This window comes from Rhinolophus ferrumequinum, chromosome 6, assembly GCF_004115265.2.
Source record: "Rhinolophus ferrumequinum isolate MPI-CBG mRhiFer1 chromosome 6, mRhiFer1_v1.p, whole genome shotgun sequence".
In the NCBI taxonomy this organism is placed as follows: Eukaryota; Metazoa; Chordata; class Mammalia; order Chiroptera; family Rhinolophidae; genus Rhinolophus; species Rhinolophus ferrumequinum.
This window is the reverse complement of record NC_046289.1, coordinates 53,061,137-53,080,123: the sequence shown is the minus strand read 5'-3', so window position 1 is coordinate 53,080,123 and position 18,987 is coordinate 53,061,137. Positions and strand designations below refer to the sequence as shown.

The 18,987-nt window shown below is 36.2% G+C and overlaps 1 protein-coding gene across 4 annotated transcripts in view; it reads right to left on the bottom strand.

Moving 5' to 3' along the window:
- Positions 1–1,660: 1,660 nt before the first annotated feature.
- NEDD4 (NEDD4 E3 ubiquitin protein ligase) overlaps positions 1,661–18,987 on the bottom strand; it is a 111,196-nt gene continuing 93,869 nt past the window's right edge. For 2 of the 4 annotated variants that reach the window (XM_033109187.1, XM_033109188.1), the window contains 13 exons: positions 18,895–18,953; positions 17,103–17,168; positions 14,567–14,796; positions 13,431–13,552; positions 13,208–13,278; positions 11,983–12,078; positions 11,576–11,649; positions 11,231–11,291; positions 8,651–8,710; positions 8,461–8,568; positions 7,709–7,805; positions 5,067–5,139; positions 1,661–4,564 (listed from right to left, as the gene is read on the bottom strand). In XM_033109187.1, coding sequence (XP_032965078.1) covers positions 4,462–4,564; positions 5,067–5,139; positions 7,709–7,805; positions 8,461–8,568; positions 8,651–8,710; positions 11,231–11,291; positions 11,576–11,649; positions 11,983–12,078; positions 13,208–13,278; positions 13,431–13,552; positions 14,567–14,796; positions 17,103–17,168; positions 18,895–18,953 — 1,220 coding nt within the window. In that variant the 3' untranslated portion in view covers positions 1,661–4,461. The remainder of the gene's footprint in view (positions 4,565–5,066; positions 5,140–7,708; positions 7,806–8,460; positions 8,569–8,650; positions 8,711–11,230; positions 11,292–11,575; positions 11,650–11,982; positions 12,079–13,207; positions 13,279–13,430; positions 13,553–14,566; positions 14,797–17,102; positions 17,169–18,894; positions 18,954–18,987) is intronic. The other 2 variants (XM_033109190.1, XM_033109189.1) reach the window with 1 other exon arrangement.

The window sequence follows — 18,987 nt, the reverse complement described above, 5'->3', positions numbered from 1 at the left end:
TGCTCGATACATGTGCACTGAATGGATTGTATACACATACAGCACTCATCAGATTGGTACAGTCATCAAATATTTGTGTTGGGAAATGAACACATTAAAAAGATGTATACAAGGTACTCTCTGTTCTCAAGCTGCCCCAAAGCGGGAGTGTGTAGGAGAGAATTATGTAAACAAAGAATTGCAATACAATGCCATTCATGCTAGTATGTACCAGATGCTGAGGCCATCGTGCCTTTCCACTGGCCCAAAAGGAGGAGTGATTTCTCAAATGGACGTGAGGGGTGAAAGCACGCCAGGGCAGCCCTAGAAGAGCCTGCAGTGGTTTGGGTGGAGCACAGGGTGCCAGGGAGGGGTATGATGGAAGGTGGAACTCATACGTTAAGGTGAGGTCAGACTGCATTTCATGTCAGTGGGTCTGGGCTTCACGTTTCTGGCTCTGAGGAGCTCCCAGAGGCTTTTGGCTGTAGAGTGGTAAACTAATCAGTTTAATACTTTAACAGTAACCTGATCAATTTGTTTACCAGAAAGGAAACACTGGTATGAAATGGAGGGATTGCATGGGATAGGGTGCAGGAGAAGAGACTGGCAGAACCTAAACAAGGGGTTAATTCAGTGATCATCTTTAACTTTCAAAAACACAAAACCTACTGAAGCCCTTTCTTCAGTAAGGTCCTGAGACTCTAACAGTTTAACATCCTTTATAAAAGAACGTGTCTGCCCTGATAGACAGCAAAGCAGGGATTTCCTATATGGTGATGCACAGCTAGCTAGTGCTTGAGCTGGTTAGCACTAGAAAGGGGGAAACAGAGAGCGCAGTGGCCTGGGTCCCAGGGATTCTCTGGATTGTAGCAGAAACAGAAGTCTGCAACAGCACCTTCCCAGGGCTGGCTTGAGGCAGGGGGCGTGGATTCCTTTCTAACTAGGAAAGTTCCAGGCATCTAAGAGGAAGGAGGAAAAGATACTTAGTTCTGAATTAACACGTGGAACTCCTTTTCTTATAGAAACAATGTTGTAAGTAGTGGTTAGGTTAATGGCTGGTCTCTTTAATAAGCAGCATCAGTGCTGGCCCGCTGGATGGCTCAGTTGGTTGGAGCGCCAGCTCTGAACAACAGGGTTGCCGCATGGGATGGTGGGCTGTGCCTCCTGCAACTAAAGATTGAAAACTGCGACTAGATTTCTGGACTTGGAGCTGAGCTGCATCCTCCACAACTAGATTGAAGGACGATGACTTGGAGCTGATGGGCCCTGGAGAAACACAGTTCCCCAATATTCCCCCTCCCCGCCAAAAAAGCAGCACCAGTGCCTGAAATCCAGTCCATTTGTAACTTCATTGTCTTATGGATATTTCACTAACAACTAGACTTTTGGAACAGAACATGACCTGCGAATGAAGTGGAGATTACCTGTGGTTAAGAGTGTATAATGATATTAGTTCATCAGATATAAATTCAAGATTGTGTTGAGAATTCCATGTTGCTGCAAAGGACTAGGATAGAAGGTATCACCCATCATACTAGCTTGGAGACATTTCTATTTAAAATTAATTACAGTTTTCTTTTCTTTAAAATTAGAACTTTATTTGTGGCATCAAGATTTTTAAAAATTTCATACTTTAAAGTATTCAATAAATTTTGATACATTAATCTTGATATATATTTACCATATCGGAAGATTTTAAAAAACAAGGTCAAAAGTCTTATAATCAAAATGAATTGTTTAACTTGATAATTACATGAAATAATTTCAGCATTATAAATAAAAACAAATGAAAACATACCATTTAAAATTGAGTTAGGATGAAATGCATTTGTAGTACAATTTTATGTCTATGTTAAAATTTGATTACAGAGAAAATATAGGCTAAAATTATATGCTTATAATTTCTAGAAAAATATGATGTGCTTTAAGAAAACAACCTTACTTACTTTCCAGCCCCAGAATGCATTTGAGATACTTTTCTATCTGGGGTGAGGGGCTGTGTTGCTTGATCCAGATTTCTTCCAGACTGTCAGCCCACATCTGGGAGACAGTGTGGAAGATGGTCTGTGGCTGGGGGCTGGTAGGAGGGAGTCTGGTCTCATTTACACCCATTTTGTCTGAGTCACCAAATGAGGATCATCCAAATAATATCAGTCAGATGAGAAGCAAGCTTTCTATTTTCTCAAGCTCTGATACATGCTACGGTATTTCACAGAAGTGATATTTAAACAATCACATGATAAAATCCCGTTTTAACAAAAACAATTTTCACATTCAGTTCTACATAATGAAGACAATCCAACATGCACTGGCTCGTTTTAATTGCTGATGTGGAGAAAATGAATTCTGATGGTAAGCTCCATGTATAGATTAAAATATGTGTACATATATGTCTGTGTATTCAGTATCAGATATGTTCCTGCTTCCTTATTTATTAGCAGTCATTCTATTTTTAAATAATGAGATTTTTCTTTGGGAGTGTAGTTACTGTCCACACCTGATTTGACAAAATCTGATGGTGAGCACAAAGCATCTTTTGATTGTATGATACTTTACAGAACACCTCTCTGGAACAACAATCTTACATGACGACGAGAGGGGTCATGATGATTCTTATTCGATAGATGAAGAAATAGGAGCCCAGAGAGGTTAAGTAAGTTGCTTCAGTTTAAACAGTAAGTGATAAAATTAGGAATACACCTGGTGGTCTTGCCCGAATGCTGGTTAGCACAGGTGGAGATAAAACACAGGTGCACTGATCTGAGTTCACTTCCGTAAGCTGAGCTGTTGACATGGTGTTTGGAAAGTGGTTTTGCTACTGTCACATCTGAGATCTCTACTAGGTACTGGCAGGTACCCATCATATTATATCCCTGCCAACTTAAACCAATAGCCAGAGCACTTTTTACAACTCTCAGAGTGTATATACATATATGTATTTAAGAAGATTCATAACATATAATTATTTACAATTATTCCTAAATCACCAAGATACCATATTGAGAAATAGGTTTAACTGTTTGTAAGAACATTTTCTATATAACCATTCCGATACAGGTATGAAACTTAAATACAGTCTTGGCACACTTTATCTTGGCAGGTACATTGGAACACTTTCCCTTTTGCCTTATTCTGCTCACCCCTATTTTGATTGTTTACAAATTCATTTACACACCTGTAAGTTCCTTGAGAATGAGAACTGAACTAGATTGCTTGGAAGCTGACAACTCTCCCCCCGGAGCCTAGCACAGTGCTATGTGTATAGCAAGCATTCGATAAACATTTGTGGAATCTACGTACGTGGTTTTTATGTACTTCAATTTGATTAAAGTAGGATTCTATCTGTAGCATTTTTCTGAAGAGTTTTGGATTCATAGTAAAAACATCATTTTCATAGTAAACAGTATTTTTAAAAGCATAAGAAATATGGTAATAAATTTAATACAAATTATGCATTATAACTAGTCTTTGGTTATTTTTTAGCTAATTATTTGGTTTTTTTGACTAACGTAAAATACTGAAAATATAAAAAGGCCACTACAGAAATTAGCTTAAGGTGTAAACATAATAAACCCTGTAAACATATAGTTACTACATAATTGTGCAAGTGTGAAAAATGACTAGTAAAGGCAAGTACTATACATTTAACTAAGTTCTTCAAGGCGTATTTAGAAATACTGCATAGTGGAGCTTTAGTTTAACATTGAAAGAAGGAATTCTCTAAACTAAAACATGAGAGAGTGATGATTATACCAATGAATCATAAAAGCTATCCAGGCAAGAGGATGGCGTTAATACTTTTCACCCTTTGCAAATTTGTATTTGCTTCACATGTCTTATTCACCACTTTGTTTAGTAAAACCACATATTAACAAAAACCAATATTTCTAAAATGAAGAAGTAAACAATTTTTTTTGCCAGTGAGTCAGTTGACTAAAAATACAGCTAACACACTTTCCAAAATTTATCCAAAAATCTGGCCAGTAAGGTGCATTAGGCAGGTCTACAAAATAATAATAAAGGCAGGCAGCACTAAATATAGTGTAGTTTACTCAGTATTAAAGTATTCTTTTCCAAATTTCAGTTTTCCTTCTCAAAAAGCATCAAACTTTTCACACATGACACTCATCACAAATATTCACAGTTATAATTTCAGTAGTTTAAAAAAGGACTGCCTGGCAAATACTGCAAAAGAGGTAACTGTTAAAGACACAACTCACTATTTCAGGCACAGAGGACTTAGGTCCTGGATGTGAATTCTAAAGATAGAATGAAACAACTGTGTAAATGCAACACATTATTTTAAAGTGGATGAAATAATGGTCAAGTTGCGTTACTGTTTCTTCTAAAGCTTTTATATGGTTTTCTCCAGTATTTGGGAAGAATCAATGGCTAAGTTTTAGTAGTTCCCTGGAAAACTTTAAGTCAAGATTTTGCTTATAAAAAAGTGGCAGTAAAACACTGTAAATTGTTATCTGTAATCTAATCAACTCCATCAAAACCCTGAGTGTTCTCAATTGCCATCTGAAGTTTATCCCATAATTCTTCAAATGATTCGTAGGGTGGCAAGTCCAAGCGATTAAAGCTGAAAAACAGAGAGGAACTGGTTATGACAAAGCAAGTATCACCATGACAAACAGTTTAACGCAGCTATTCGTGATGATATGGTCCAACAGTACAAAAAGACGTTTTATCACTGGGGGAGAAGGAAGATACAGGACTGGACTCTGGGTATGGACTCTCCCCATGCCTTCTTGGTAGACACCTCTCGTCCCCACCTTGACCTCCAAATGTCTGGGTTCCAGTGCCATTTTAACCTCCAAAAGGGAAAGTTCTAGCCCCTCTTGGGATGGCCTATTATTCATGTGATGGAGGCAACATATGATCAACTGTTTAGATGGACCTCTCCAACGTGCAACTACCTGGACGTCAAGCCCAGTCTACCTAGTTAAGAAACACCTGTTCTTGGGTTGTGTCACAGCTGCCACTGACACAGCATAGATGAGTAGGTCTTCTGTACCTACACCGACTGTTAGAGGAACTTCGCTCTGAGAGCTTGTTCTCTCAGGGTCCAAGAAACTGCTCACCATGTATGGGCTCTTGGCAGCTTTTCAGGGGTACCCCACTGTTCAACTGTAAATGACTGTGGTCCATTTGAGCCTATAAGGAAGAAGAGTTGCTTTAGTTTCATTTACTCTTTACAAGAAACTCTAGGCATTTCACAACTCATTTTTTCTAATGGAAACCATATACAGAGAATTAATCTAGTTTCTTTAAACTCAAAAGAAATGAAGGTTGTCCTGTGCTTGATGGTTTTATTGTCCAGACACGAAAGGAAGGCTCCTCTTCTATCAGTTCCTTTGTGACCACTGTATCACTCTGTTCCCGAGGTGGCATGTCTCAAGGTACTTTTGCTGTTTCCTAGCCCTGCATGTCCTTCTACCACCTCATAGGTACACAGAGAAAATGATCGTTTTCTTCCTTTTTTGAGTCCCACTGAAAATAGCCTCATTTTTCTCTAATCAGATCTTACTGCACAAAATTAAAGCAATGTAAATATACAATAAAGGATGTAAAATTACCTCAAAATTCCACTAATAGATCTGAGTTAACATCCTGTCATGAATGTTTTTTGTGCATGTGTGTATACAGAGAATTTTATGTGCATGTGATCCTATTGTACATGCTATGTTTTTCTTTAATTATGGACATTTTTTTAGAAACTCTTTTTTTCCTTTGGTGTTTTTCACTTAGCTCTTTCTTTTCCAATTCTCAACGTCCTCCAATTGCGCAGGTAATCAATGCTGCCAACCCAATGTGTAACCCGCCCCTACTGTTCTCCACGTCTTATTATTATACACAAATATATGCACTAAACCTATCACACATCACCCAGCACACTTATGTTCACCGTTAAGATTTCAATACCTTTGTCATTATTTGTTTTCCATAATACGGAATCATATCAATTTCCTTGCCTTTTGATTTTCTCACCTAAATTAACCATCAGGAAATCTCCCTCTAAGTCAATCGATATAAATTTAACATACATTTTATTGGCTAGATAATACTGCATTGTAATATTAACATTTTGAAGCAATTTTTACTTCTTTTTATAAATACATAAGAATTTGAATATTCTAACACTAACAACTCTGGCTTCTTGTGTGGGATATTTCCACCAAATTCCAAACAGTTTGTGCCATCAGTGGATGGCTGTAGGCCTGGATCCATAAAAGAGTCAAGTGGAGCTAGAGCTGGAAAAAGGTGTTTGCCATGCAGTGATTTTTCTCTGTGAACTGGCTAAAGCCTAAGAGAAGAGACTGGAAAGGGAGTCAGGCAACACCACTAGAAAGATAAATGCTAAGAAACATAATTAGGCAAGGAAAGAGCACATTGGTTAGTGGCAACCTCCTGTTCTCATTCTTCTCACTGTGAGTGGTTATTCTAGGTGGAGACGTGGCAGCTGCTTGACAAGTTCTGCAAACAAATATAAATAAAGCTCAACAAGACGAGGTTTGCAGAGGAGGAAGTAGAGGGGGTTGGCAATCCCATCAGATAGCAACAGCTTTCTATTTGCCTGAAAAACTCAGCTTAGCAGCTACCCAGGCAGCAGTCCCTGACTTCTAGTTCCCAGAACAATTCTAATCTTTGTTGCTCTGAGTAGAACGCCAACCTTAGCTACACCTTCTCAGAGAGATTTGTTTTCTTTGTGTCTTTAAAAGCAAGTAAGTCTCATTCCAATAAACAATATGTTAACAGACATGAGACACGTTGCTGTGAGCTGTATCAGAAATAGAACTTTTTTTTTTTTTTTTTTTTTACAAAACACACCTCTAGTGTTATGAGGTAAGTCGACCAGAAAATAATTTGATAGGATATACAGAATTTCACTTGATGGAACACTTAATTAATAGTAACTATTCTGAATAGCAAGAGATACGTGCGTTCTGACCCCCAGACCGGCCATTTCCCACAAGACTGAGAAACAGTAGCCTTACGAGATTCTCTACCCTCCACACACAAGGATTACACACACACACACAATCAAATAAGTTTTGAAGACTCTGCTCCCCCCCCGCCCCATAATAAAGGTTCTGAACAAGTTCCAAAGAAATCTATTTAACTTCGTTTAGTCCAGTATTTCCGCATATGTATTCTACTATGATATTCTGTTGTTTGTTGTATACTTATTGACATTATGTGGAACTTTACATGCTACCCTAAACGCTCTCACTACAGGCAATGCTTTTTCTGTAATGAATGCGGAATTTAAAAATTCAAGAATGGCTTCAAATAAGTCAGGGGGATGTAATGTACAGCATGGGGAATATAGTCAATAACATTGTGATACGGTGGTACGGTGTCAGATGGTTGTTAGGCTTATCATGGTGATCACTTCTTTAGGAATATAAATGTTGAATAACTATGGTGTACACCTGAAGCGAATATAATATTGTATGTTATATTTGCAATAAAAAAAATAAAATTCAAGAATGGAAAGTAACCCAAGTGATTTCATGTTTCCTGTTTTCTCCTTTGCTATCTGATTATTGGGTGTCCATATATTTTGACCTACTGTACTGTATCTAATTATATCATTTAAAAATCTTACTTCTTTTTTATTAAGCTAAATGTCTGTATAAATGATAGAGGCTTGAAGACTCATCAGCCATGGAAAAGACAACTGGTATCACTCCATTTTTTAATATGTATGGAAAATCCTTACCATATAGTTCAGCAAATCCATTCATAGGCACGCGAGATGTGCCAGTGACAAACTGAAGTAATCTTATTCTTTTTTCTGAATCCATCATTAAAACAGCCTGAATAAGATCAAAACATAATGTTTTTAGAATTATCATTGGAAAAAAAGGTAATAAAACTATGCTGAAAAATATGCTATCAAGATGTGGTTAGAGCATTAATGATCACTTTTTAAATTTGCATGTTTCTTTCAAATTTATGTTTCTGGGTGATTTACAAAGTTCTTGAAACTTCATTTCCATGGCTACATGGTAACTCTTTAGAATGGAATTATAGCCTAATAAAATAACAAAAAAATGTCTTCTTAGATGTGACTTGTGGCTTTTAAAGAAATTATATTTATTGATATTATTAGGTGGCATATATGTTTCTCTATAAGATTGAAAATCACATTTAAAGGAGCCATGTAGGCGATCTAGAGAATACACAGCAGGTTATTAAAAGTTCTCTTGAAGAGTCTGTACTTTAGTAAGGAACTAAGTGCCTATCTCAGCTATCACTGCCATTTACTACATTCTAAACTATTTTACTTACTAATCTATAAATATGTGTGGGGTTGGGGCCATACCCAGAAGGTATATAAATACAATACAAAATCAAAGATAATTTTGACTGGGCTATATTTTGTCTCATCTATAAGAGAAGTTAACGAGTAGAGTTAAATAGGATTGAATCTATCAAAAGTAATTCGTGAAAATAGACGCTTTCAATTACCTTCCAAAACCACTGGATGACTTGATGATTGACACTGTAGCCATTTTTGTACTTGGTGTGTTCTCTCCAGTCATTCACATCGACATCTCCCAATCCACACATAAGAAGCTACGTAATAAGAAATGTCAAACTGTAGACAAGAAAAACAAGTACAAAAGTCCTGTTTTAACATAAAAATAATGTTTCTTACCTCTAGTTCATTTTCATCGAAAATTTTGATGAGATCCTGTGGTATTAGTTCAAAAAATCCCTAAAAGAAAGAATGCATTTAAAAACCTGGTTAGCAGGGTCAATGGATAATCCTTTACTTCAGCTCCTGGGTGCTACTAGCAAAATCCCCCACTCACATAGATTCCTACCATACACATTAGTGGGCTCTAAACTCAACTGAGATTCAACATTGGCAAGAAAATATATGCGTCTATAGTTTGTTTTCTCATTGATTCCTCAAAGTGGAAATTTTAAAACTTCCCCGTACTTCGCAAGCCTCCTCTTTGTCCATGTCATCCCTTCTTTATAGCAGATAAATTCTATTTGAGAGAGAAAATAGAGGTGACCAAGCAGGATGGAATTCACTCAACCTTCTGCTTCCCCATGTACCATCCAGCACCAACATCCATCATGGCCTCCATCCCATTGCAGTGGAGAGAGGTACCACTTCCTTTCTGTGCTTCATCTGCTTCCTCAAGGAGGTCATGTCACTAAATCTCCTTCTCTTTATTAGCTCACTCTTTATGCATTTAAATTTGTTCCAGCCATATCTACCTTAAACACTAAAGAGCAAACACCTCTTTCTTCTCTTCACAGCCCAGTTCTTGACAGTGTTAAACATTATGCAATCTACTTGCTCACCTCCTGTCTCTCCCTCAACCCACTGCAATCTGACCTCAATGCCACTGCTTCACTGAAAATATCCCTGCAAAAGTAAAAAACAACTTTGAGGCTAAATCTGATAAACACTTTCCAGTTCCATGTCTCATTTGACCTTTCTGCAGTATGATATTATTGAACACACCTTTGTTCTTGAAACTTTTCTGTTGATGGTTTTTCTCTTGTGTCTCTGTCTGCCTTTGCTAATTTCCTTTGAAGTTTCCTTTTTACTGTCCATCCCTTAAATGTTGGGGTTCCCAGGTCTCCATGTGTGGCCATCCACTTTCACCTTCTTGTTCTTTTGAATTTTTCATCTTACCTAGTCCATACCTCCACTACATATCCACAGATGACTCCCAAATGTATACTGGCACCCCAAATACCTATCCTTTAACTAACCCTATGCTGTGGATGTGCCTCCTGAATACCACTAAAATGTGCGCACAGCTCTCCTCCCAGCACCACTATCTTGGTTCTGTCTTTACCGTTCTTCACCTGGATTTCTGTAACGTTTTCCCAACTAGCCTCTCCGGCTAGTCTTGCCCTCCTCTAATTCACTGCGTATCACTTCCAGAATGATCTGACTAAAATGTAAATTGAATCCTGATGTTTTATTGTTTAATAGCCTTTAATGCTACCTTCCTGCCCCTCAGTGGACTTCTGAGAAAACTCTAACAAACAGGCCCTCCACAATCTGGTTTTGGTCAGCTTTCCAGGCTTAGCTTTACCTCTTGCATCCTCTTATCCAGCATAGGAATTGCTTGCATTTCCTCTAACCTATGCACAGTCTGTCTGTCATATTGCCAGACTCACACATGCTGCTCCCTCTGCTTGGAACTGCCAATCCCTCTCGTCCTTCCTCGCCCCTTCTTCTCCTCTCTCTCTGCTCTGGTTTCTTCCTCTCTTCTAGAACTACAGACTTGCCTCTGTCCATTTTACTTTTTAGATTTTTCTGCTCCTTGAGAATAGGACCTATGTCTTTTGCCTCATATAGCACCAGACACATAATCAGTGTTCAATACTGAATAAATGAAAAAAAGTATGTGATAAATATTTCAAAGAAGATTTTAAGTTAGCTTAAGAAATGAGTGCTCTGGGAATAGCCTAAATGTCCACCAATTCGGGAAGGTTAAATAACTTATGAATTCATATTATGAATAAAATACAGCCACAAAGAAAGGCAACTACATATCTTGGCATGTAAGGATCTCTAATAAATATCTGACAAGAGAAGAAAGCAAGTCACAAATCAACATGTGTAGTGTGATCCCGTTTAGGAAAATAAATAAATGGTATATTCCAATATCCCTATACCACTGGTTCCTTTGTTCACCTAACGTTACTTAAAGTAAGGGGTGTGAGACTGGGGAAAGGTGAGGGGCAGTGATAGGTGTGAAGGGGAACCATCAAGGTTTATTGCATGGGCTTCTTTTTTTTGCGTGTGTGCGATTTTTGCAATTATTTTTAACTTTTTTTTTAATTTATTTTTTTAATTAGTTTCAGGCACACAAGACAAAGTAATACTTAGACGTTTATCATTTATATCCCTCACACTGTGTGAACCCCTTCCCCCCATCCACTATCCCTCTGACATCGCACACAGCCATTACATTTCTACTATCTCTATTCCTAATGCTGTACTCCGCTTCTTGTAAGTATATACATACATATATATACATACATATATATATAAAATTATAGTTGGCATTCATTATTGTTCAGCGACTGAATTCTAACAATGAACATGTATTCATTTAATATTTTCTTAATATAAAAATATACTTAAAATGGTTTTGAAAAGCATGTCACATACTAATTTTTCACTGATGTGATAGGCCGAATATTGAAAACTTATGTACTGTACTTTGAAATTACAGAAGAACAAATCAGAAATGAGTACCTCTTTAAAAGCAGCCATTTGCTTCTGAATTCGGTTCACAAATCGCCACTGTATTACAAGACTATAAGAAACAAAACATTTCATCTTTTTCACTTGAACCAAGAAAAAAATCTTAAGCTATATTGATTCTGGTTAGAAACAAAAAAATAAAGACTAGCTGAACCCAAGGGAAAAATTAAATATGAGTGGTAATAGGGCATTGTTTTAGGAAGAGAAAAAGAAACATTGAGACTCTGGCTTTGGGGAAAGAGAAAGAAGGTACAGTCTTCCCAGAAAGAAGTACAAAACTATTTCCAGTAAAGTATTTACCAAATATGGTAAAATAGTCACTAACAAAATACTTACTAAATATATTCCTTTTTGTTCTTATTGGTGACAACTATTTCCGATCCACCAATTTTCAACTCATGTTGATGTGTCTAAAATTAAGCATGATACCTTGATATGTTATTTTAGTGGAAAAAATAAAGTATACATATTATAGTTATACCAGAAACCTGGTGTTTTAAATTAAATCCATTCAAAAGCTAAGAAAACTTAAAATATTAGTTTTACTAAAATAAATATGGACTAAGTCAAATGTCAAAGAAAGAAGAAATTCTTGCTGAGAGACAGCTTTTGTTAATGGAAAATAAATTTTAAAATAGAGCACAGAACTGTGTTGAGTATATGCATTGTTTCACATCTAAATTTAAGTTATAACATTTGTTTCACAATTTACGTACCATTTTAATTAATCAAAATTTACAAACCTGCCCAAAAAGTTCTTCATCTATGACAAACCTAAGGTCCAACTCTGTTGGATCATTTTCAAGAATCCATCTTAATGAATTGTAATATTCACTATCCTAGATGGGAAAAAAATTGCATATTTCAAAATTGTGTATAAAAAGAAGATACCTGAACCTGCAAAAAAAGTATGTTGACGGTCTGAATAGTTGGACAAAAGATGAAAAAGTCATTGAACATTTTTTTCATACAAACAAAAGTATTATAAAAAAAGATGGGTGACTAGTAAATGTGAGAATAAAAATGCATAAATCAATAGAGTGGTGTCTGCTTAAAAGTTTAAAAATCTATCTCTGTGTGGAAGCAGTAGAGGTATAGATTTTATTATCCAGTTAAAGGTCAATAAAGCATTTTTCAGATGAACCTTAACTTCCACAGATACCCAGGGGCACCTAGCACCTTTCTCATATGGCCTATAAGACTGTGTGCGAAATGTTGAAATAGCTATGAAGAAACTGTTATTTACACCTGGCCCAAGTTAGAGAAAAATCTCAAATACAGAATCTCAACTAACCAACTCAAATAACCACAGTCTTATGATTTATAAAGAATTATACTATTCACACTGATTGCATGTCACAAGAAAGGGCATAAAAAAAATGAACTTGGAACCAAGGAAGAGATCTTGGAATCTAAGCTTGATGATATTCAGCATAGGCTATAATCACAGATTTACTCCTTGCATATCCGTTTCTTTGCTGTGGCCTAATCTCAAGGCCTGTCCTTGAACTACTATTTTGATAACATGCTGTACATCATTAAAGATCACAATTCAAATATTGATGCAAGAAATACATAAAAATGTTGTATAGCATGCTGAAGTATTTAGGGAGAAGTTTACTGATATCTACAACTTTCTTTGAAATGCATCAAAAAATAAAATGGGTTGATGGACAGAGGGGTGGACAGGTGAACAAGTACGTGATCAAGTAAGTATAGATTAAAAAGCCAACTGTGGGATCTGGGTGGTGGATATACATATGTCCATTGTAACAATTTTTAAATTTTATTATATGTTAGAAAATTTTCATAATACAATGTTGAGGGAAAACGTTCATTTGTGTTTTGGAACATTATAATTTATTAATTTCTTCATCATTAAAAGCTAATTCTTTAAATAAAAGAGTCATTAAAATATTCAGTTGCCTGTTGAATAGTCTGTCTATATTATAAGTGAGAAAGACATACCACTGATTCCATATCATGAAGAGTTATTGGTTTGTGTAGCATCATCTTGTAAAATGGGCGGATGAAAAAACCTTGCAAAAAAACAAATGTATTTAAAATGATTACCAAGTGAAAGAATTCAGATAATTATAATTACATTATATAATTATATAGAATTTCACATATAATTACATTATAATATAATTAAAGTTACATATAAAAAGGTTTTAAGCTTAATACTAACCATCCAGGAGTTTGCCATGATAAACTGCCATTCCAGCTACCCGGCCAATAAATTTGAAGTAGGAGAGGTGATCTTCATTACACAATCCAGAGTTTGGATTTATCTGTAGGGTATAATTATCCCTGTAAAGACAACCACGTTTAAATGCTCCTCTCTAAATTTCATATAAAAATTTTAATATGACAAATAATTATAAATTATCTCGCTCTTTTTGAGTTCTTTACTTCCATTAGAACCATATAAAACCACAGGATTTAATGGTTTTAAAAACAATGATTTCTGTCAAACGGTAGAAATAACCCAAACGTTCATTGAAAAATGAATGGAAAAACAAAATGTGGTATATACACATAATGGGATATTATTCAGCCTTCAAAAAGAAGGAACTTCTGGGGGTGGCTGGATGGCTCGGTTGGTTAGTGTGTGAGCGCTCAACAACAGGGTTGCGGGTTCAATTCCTGCATGGGATGGTGGGCTGCGCCCTCTGCAACTAAAGATTGAAAACAGTGACTGGACTTGGAGCTGAGCTGTGCCCTGCACAACTAGACTGAAGGACAACGACTTGGATCTGATGGGCCCTGGAGGAACACACTGTTCCCCATTATTCCCCAATAAAAATTAAAAAAAAAAGAAGGAACTTCTGAAGCATGCTATGACATGGATGAACCTTGAGGACATTATGCTAATGAATTAAGTCAGTCACAAAAGGACAATACTGTATGATTCCACATATGTGAGGGACCTAGCGTATGTGAGGTACGTAGGGTAGTCAAATTCATAGAGACCGAAAGTAGAATGGTGGTTGCCAGGGACTGAAGGAGTTATGTTTAATGGGTACAGAGTTTCAGTTTAGGATGATGGAAGAGTTCTGGAGATAGATGGTGGTGATGGTTGCACAATGTGAAAGTACTTAATTCAACTGAACTGTACACTCACTTTAAAATGGTTAAAATGGTAAATTTTATGTTAGGTATATTTTACCACAATTAAAAAAAAAGTTATTTTGAAACAACATTAGTTATACTTTTCCTTTTCTGGTGCATTGTATGAATAATACATTTTTCTTGCATCATACAACTCTGTTACTTTCAAAACAGTGATTTTTTTTCCTCTGTAGTCATTGTAAAGGTACTTACGTAGCAGAATATTCAAACAACCCATAATAAGGGTTAAACATTTCCTTTGAGATCAGGAAGAACCATTCTCTGGCGACTCCTCCGTAATCTAATCCCTTTTCACCATCAAACTCAATCCACAGTCGAGCCTTGAGAAAGTCTGCTCTCTTGACACCCATTATTCTCCTGTAAGAGTCCTCAAGAACAGTTGCACGGCGAAGTTTCATTTCTAATTTGTTTGGAATGTCATTCTGAAAACCCAGAGAAGAAAGACCTACAATTTAAATCCATTCAACATGACAGTAAATTTATCTCTCATGAAAGTTATCAAATTCATTGTATTCTACCTTGTGCCCCAAACCCCTTTTCAGGGAAAACATGACTAGGAATATTGCCTATATTTCCTCTGTAGTACGAAAGAACTTAGGCATTTTCTCTAATCACTTAATAATATAGACTTCTGATTTTTATATCTGAAGAAGCAGCTACTGATGGTGGTAATAATGCTTGTGTAAGGTGTTTCATGAACAGTCCTTTCCATATCGCGTTCCAGTGAAGTCCATTTTGTGACCTGTAGTCTAGCCGGCTGCCTGCTACTTGTTGCTCACCCATCAGTTCAAGTTTTTCCCTACCTCCACCTTTCTTCCTTAGAGCCTATCGTGCTTCATGCATTAATAGGTGTTTACATTTACAGACTGTGCCAGGCTCTGTGCCCAGTATTTTAATGGGTTAACTCATTTACTCCTCATAACAACAGTAGGATGAAGCTACTGTAGCTTCTTCATTTTATGGATGAAGAAACTGTAGACAGAAGCTAAGAAAGGCTTAGTTCCTGAGTCTCTGCTCTTAATGAATGCGCTACGTAGTTAAGGATAAGACAGAGGGAAAGGTTAAAGATAGCTCAAGGCTTTGCAGCATTGGTTTTTAGTATTTTTATCTCTGTCTTGGTGTTCTGCTCTCTTACTATGATGTGTCCAGATATGAATTTTATTTTTTAAATCCTGCCTGAAATTTTTTGTTAAACTGAGGATTCAGATTCTCAGCCTCTTCCCCCACACTCGAGTCTCTCCCTCTGGAATGACTCCTTGTCTCTTTCTTTCATGTTTTTATTTCTTAATGTACCTTTGTTGCATTCTGGGTAATTTCCTCACAAATTCTCTCTTGATCACCAATATGATTTGTCGTGATGGTTAAGAACATGGACTCTGGAGCTAGACCACTTGGTTTGTATCTGGCTTTGCCACTAATAACCATGGAACTTGATCAAATTATTTAATCTCTCTGTACCTCAGTTTCCTAACCTGTAAAACGTGATAATAACAGTCCTTTCCTTATATACTTATTGTAGAGATTATATGAATAATATAACTTGATAAGAAGAATGCCTGGTATGTAGTGAGAGCTCAATGAATATTATTGCTTTCATTATAATTTTTGTGTTCTGTGATCTGCTTATAGAGGCCTTGTTCCTGCTGCTTGGAAGACATCTACAGTTAGATACTGTAACATGTTTATAAGCATTCAGAATGACAAACGGAGGAGTTAGGACTTCTATTCCACCAGCACTTTTTCATTGAGAGTGAAAATATTTACCAGACCAATAAATCAACAAAGACTTAAAATCCCCAAAAATTCTAAGCAGAAAACAAATTTCCAGAACAATTTTAACATACAGTTACTGAAGATGAGTAAAAAGTTGCTGATGTTTTAGGATTTTATTTAGGCATAAAATGTGTGCACTAAACAACTATTATATTTCATTTTTGTTAAATTTTGGATGAAAAAAAATGTGTGGTAGCAGACCCACCATCTTGAGTCTTTGGAAAAGCAGGCTTCTGGTTTAGCATGCAAGAAAGTGTAACCCAATATAGCCACCTACTGGTAGTATTCCTAAACTGCATGGAAAGGGGTAAAGGATGAGCAAATTAGAAAGGCATTAAAAAATGGTCATCACCCACAGAAATGAAGTAGATAGGTTAATGATAGTTTAGTTCCAAACATACTGAATTTATGGTGATGGAAAAAAAGTGTAGTGAACATGTCTGATAAGCAACAAGAGCACTGTTTCAATTACAGTTGTATTTTCAAATTATACAGAGATATTTGAAGCTGTAGAGAATGAATGACTACCACTGGAAAACAATGGTCATAGCAGAAAAAGAACCCAGAGTCCACCTATACAAGCAAAGACTAGGCCAGGAAATAATCTCCTGAGCTACTCTTGCTCAGATTCTACCAAGCCCAAGCTCCAGAAGCCCCACTAGGAAACTAAGTGAGAGCTCTTTAAAAGCAAACTTTTAATACTATTTTTCTAGATTACAGGATATCTTGAAAATTCAATAAAGAAAGACATAAAATAATTGTGGTCTCTAAAGATATACCAAAAAATAAGCATCTCTTCCCTCTAAGAAACTGTTTAAAGTTGTTACAAATATAAATTCTCTATTACTTTCTTTTTTTTTTTTTGGACCCCTTTCACCCATTTTAAAATGCGTTTACCATTACTTTCAGTGTATATAACATTCATTCCTAAGAACTCATTATAAGTATCACTGACCTGCTTCTTCAACTTTCTTCGGAAGAACTCATACTTTCTTTTGTAATCCCTGGAGTAGGGCACTGCCTTGAGTTGAAAATTTTGGAAAAATAAAGAGGGTTTAGGTTGTTTTATTTTGGAACAATTTTTAAAAGTACCCCTCTGGGTATTTTATGAACAGAAGTAAAAGGCATTAAAAGAGGATATTTGGAAAGAAAAGTTTAATTCAAAGAAAAACAAATACAAAACTTTAAAATTTTAATTTCTCTGTTTAAGGTAAAACTGTACTCAGCAATTCTTATGGCTGTAATTTTCATCATTCAATATTCTTGAAATACAACATGCCAGAAACAGGAAATTTCTTCCAAGTAGAGAAATATTAGAAATGAAAATTTCCATTTCTAAAGAGACTTTCAAAGTGATTTCTCCATTAAAGGGAACAATTCGAAAAATGTACTTTTTCCTTGAACTCTGAGGAGTTGCCTTTTTTATCCATTATTTTAGGAGACTAAACATGGAGACTAAAGAGTAATCTAAAAGAATTGTATCTTCAATTTTACTTATTTTTGTGAATTAGAAAACAATTAAAATCTGAAAAACTAAAAATGGAAAGAATAATTATATAAAAGAGGATAATGATTTTTCTATCATTAACCTGACTCAAGAGTAGTATAAACATCATGCATGGTAATATTTGTACTTAAATATGAGTGTGTCATATATGAGTGTGTCATATACAAGGTCTGACAATGAAGTCTGCAAACTTGTTGCAACAATGTTCCTAACCTTTTTTGATATCAGAGGGCTTATTCATTATGAATTTGTACCAACTGGACAAACAGCTAACGAAGTTTACTATTTGGAAATGCTGAAAAGGCTGTGTGAAAAAGTTAGACGAAAACAACCTGAACTTTTCGCCAACAATTCATGGCACTTGCCATCATGATAATGCAACAGCGCACAGGGCACTGTCTGTGAGGGAGTTTTTAGCCAGTAAACAAATAACTGTATTGGAACACCCTCCCTACTCAGCTGATCTGACCCCAAAGACCTCTTTCTTTACCTGACGGTAAAGGAAATATTGAAAGGAAGACATTTTGATGACGTTCAGGACATCAAGGGTAATACGACGACAGCGCTGATGGCCATTCCAGAAAAAGAGTTCCAAAATTGCTTTGAAGGGTGGACCAGGTACTGGCACTGGTGCATAGCTTCCCAAGGGAAGTACTTCAAAGGTGACCGTAGTGATATTCATCAATGAGGTATGTAGCGCTTTTTCTAGAATGAGTTTGTGAACTTAATTGTCCAACTTTGTATATGTGTATTGTGTATATATGGATATGTATAAGGTATGACATATACATGTATATGTATGATGTATATGTGTGTATATACATATATATGTCATATCTTGTATCTTATATATACAATGATTTCTAACAAAAAGTTCAAGACACGACCCTGGAGTGGATAGGGCACTGTCCACTTCCTTACCTGCTATACTCTTGCCTCCTCTCTGCTCTGCTGTGGGTTGCCAGCATTCTTTTTCAGACAATGGCAAGTAGCAGCCTGAGTACAGCAGCCTACTGCCTTAGATTTTGACTAGCTCATTAGTCTCCTAAAGCTATTGCGTAGGATAAGGATAATGACCTTAGATACTCTTTTCAAATAACTGAGACCTGGAGTGGGGGTGGTGACAGGAGAAAATTGCAAATGTGCTTTTCTCTCAGTGCCTGTAGTGTGATGCCCTTGACTATTTATCCTTGAAGAGACAGGTGAGAGAACAACCCCATAAAAACACAAAGATACTTACTGGTCCAGTTATTGCTACATTCTGCAACCGAGGATCTTCCCATTGTGTTCTTTTTATATCTGAAAAGAGAGAGAGAGAGATGTTTTTCATTCT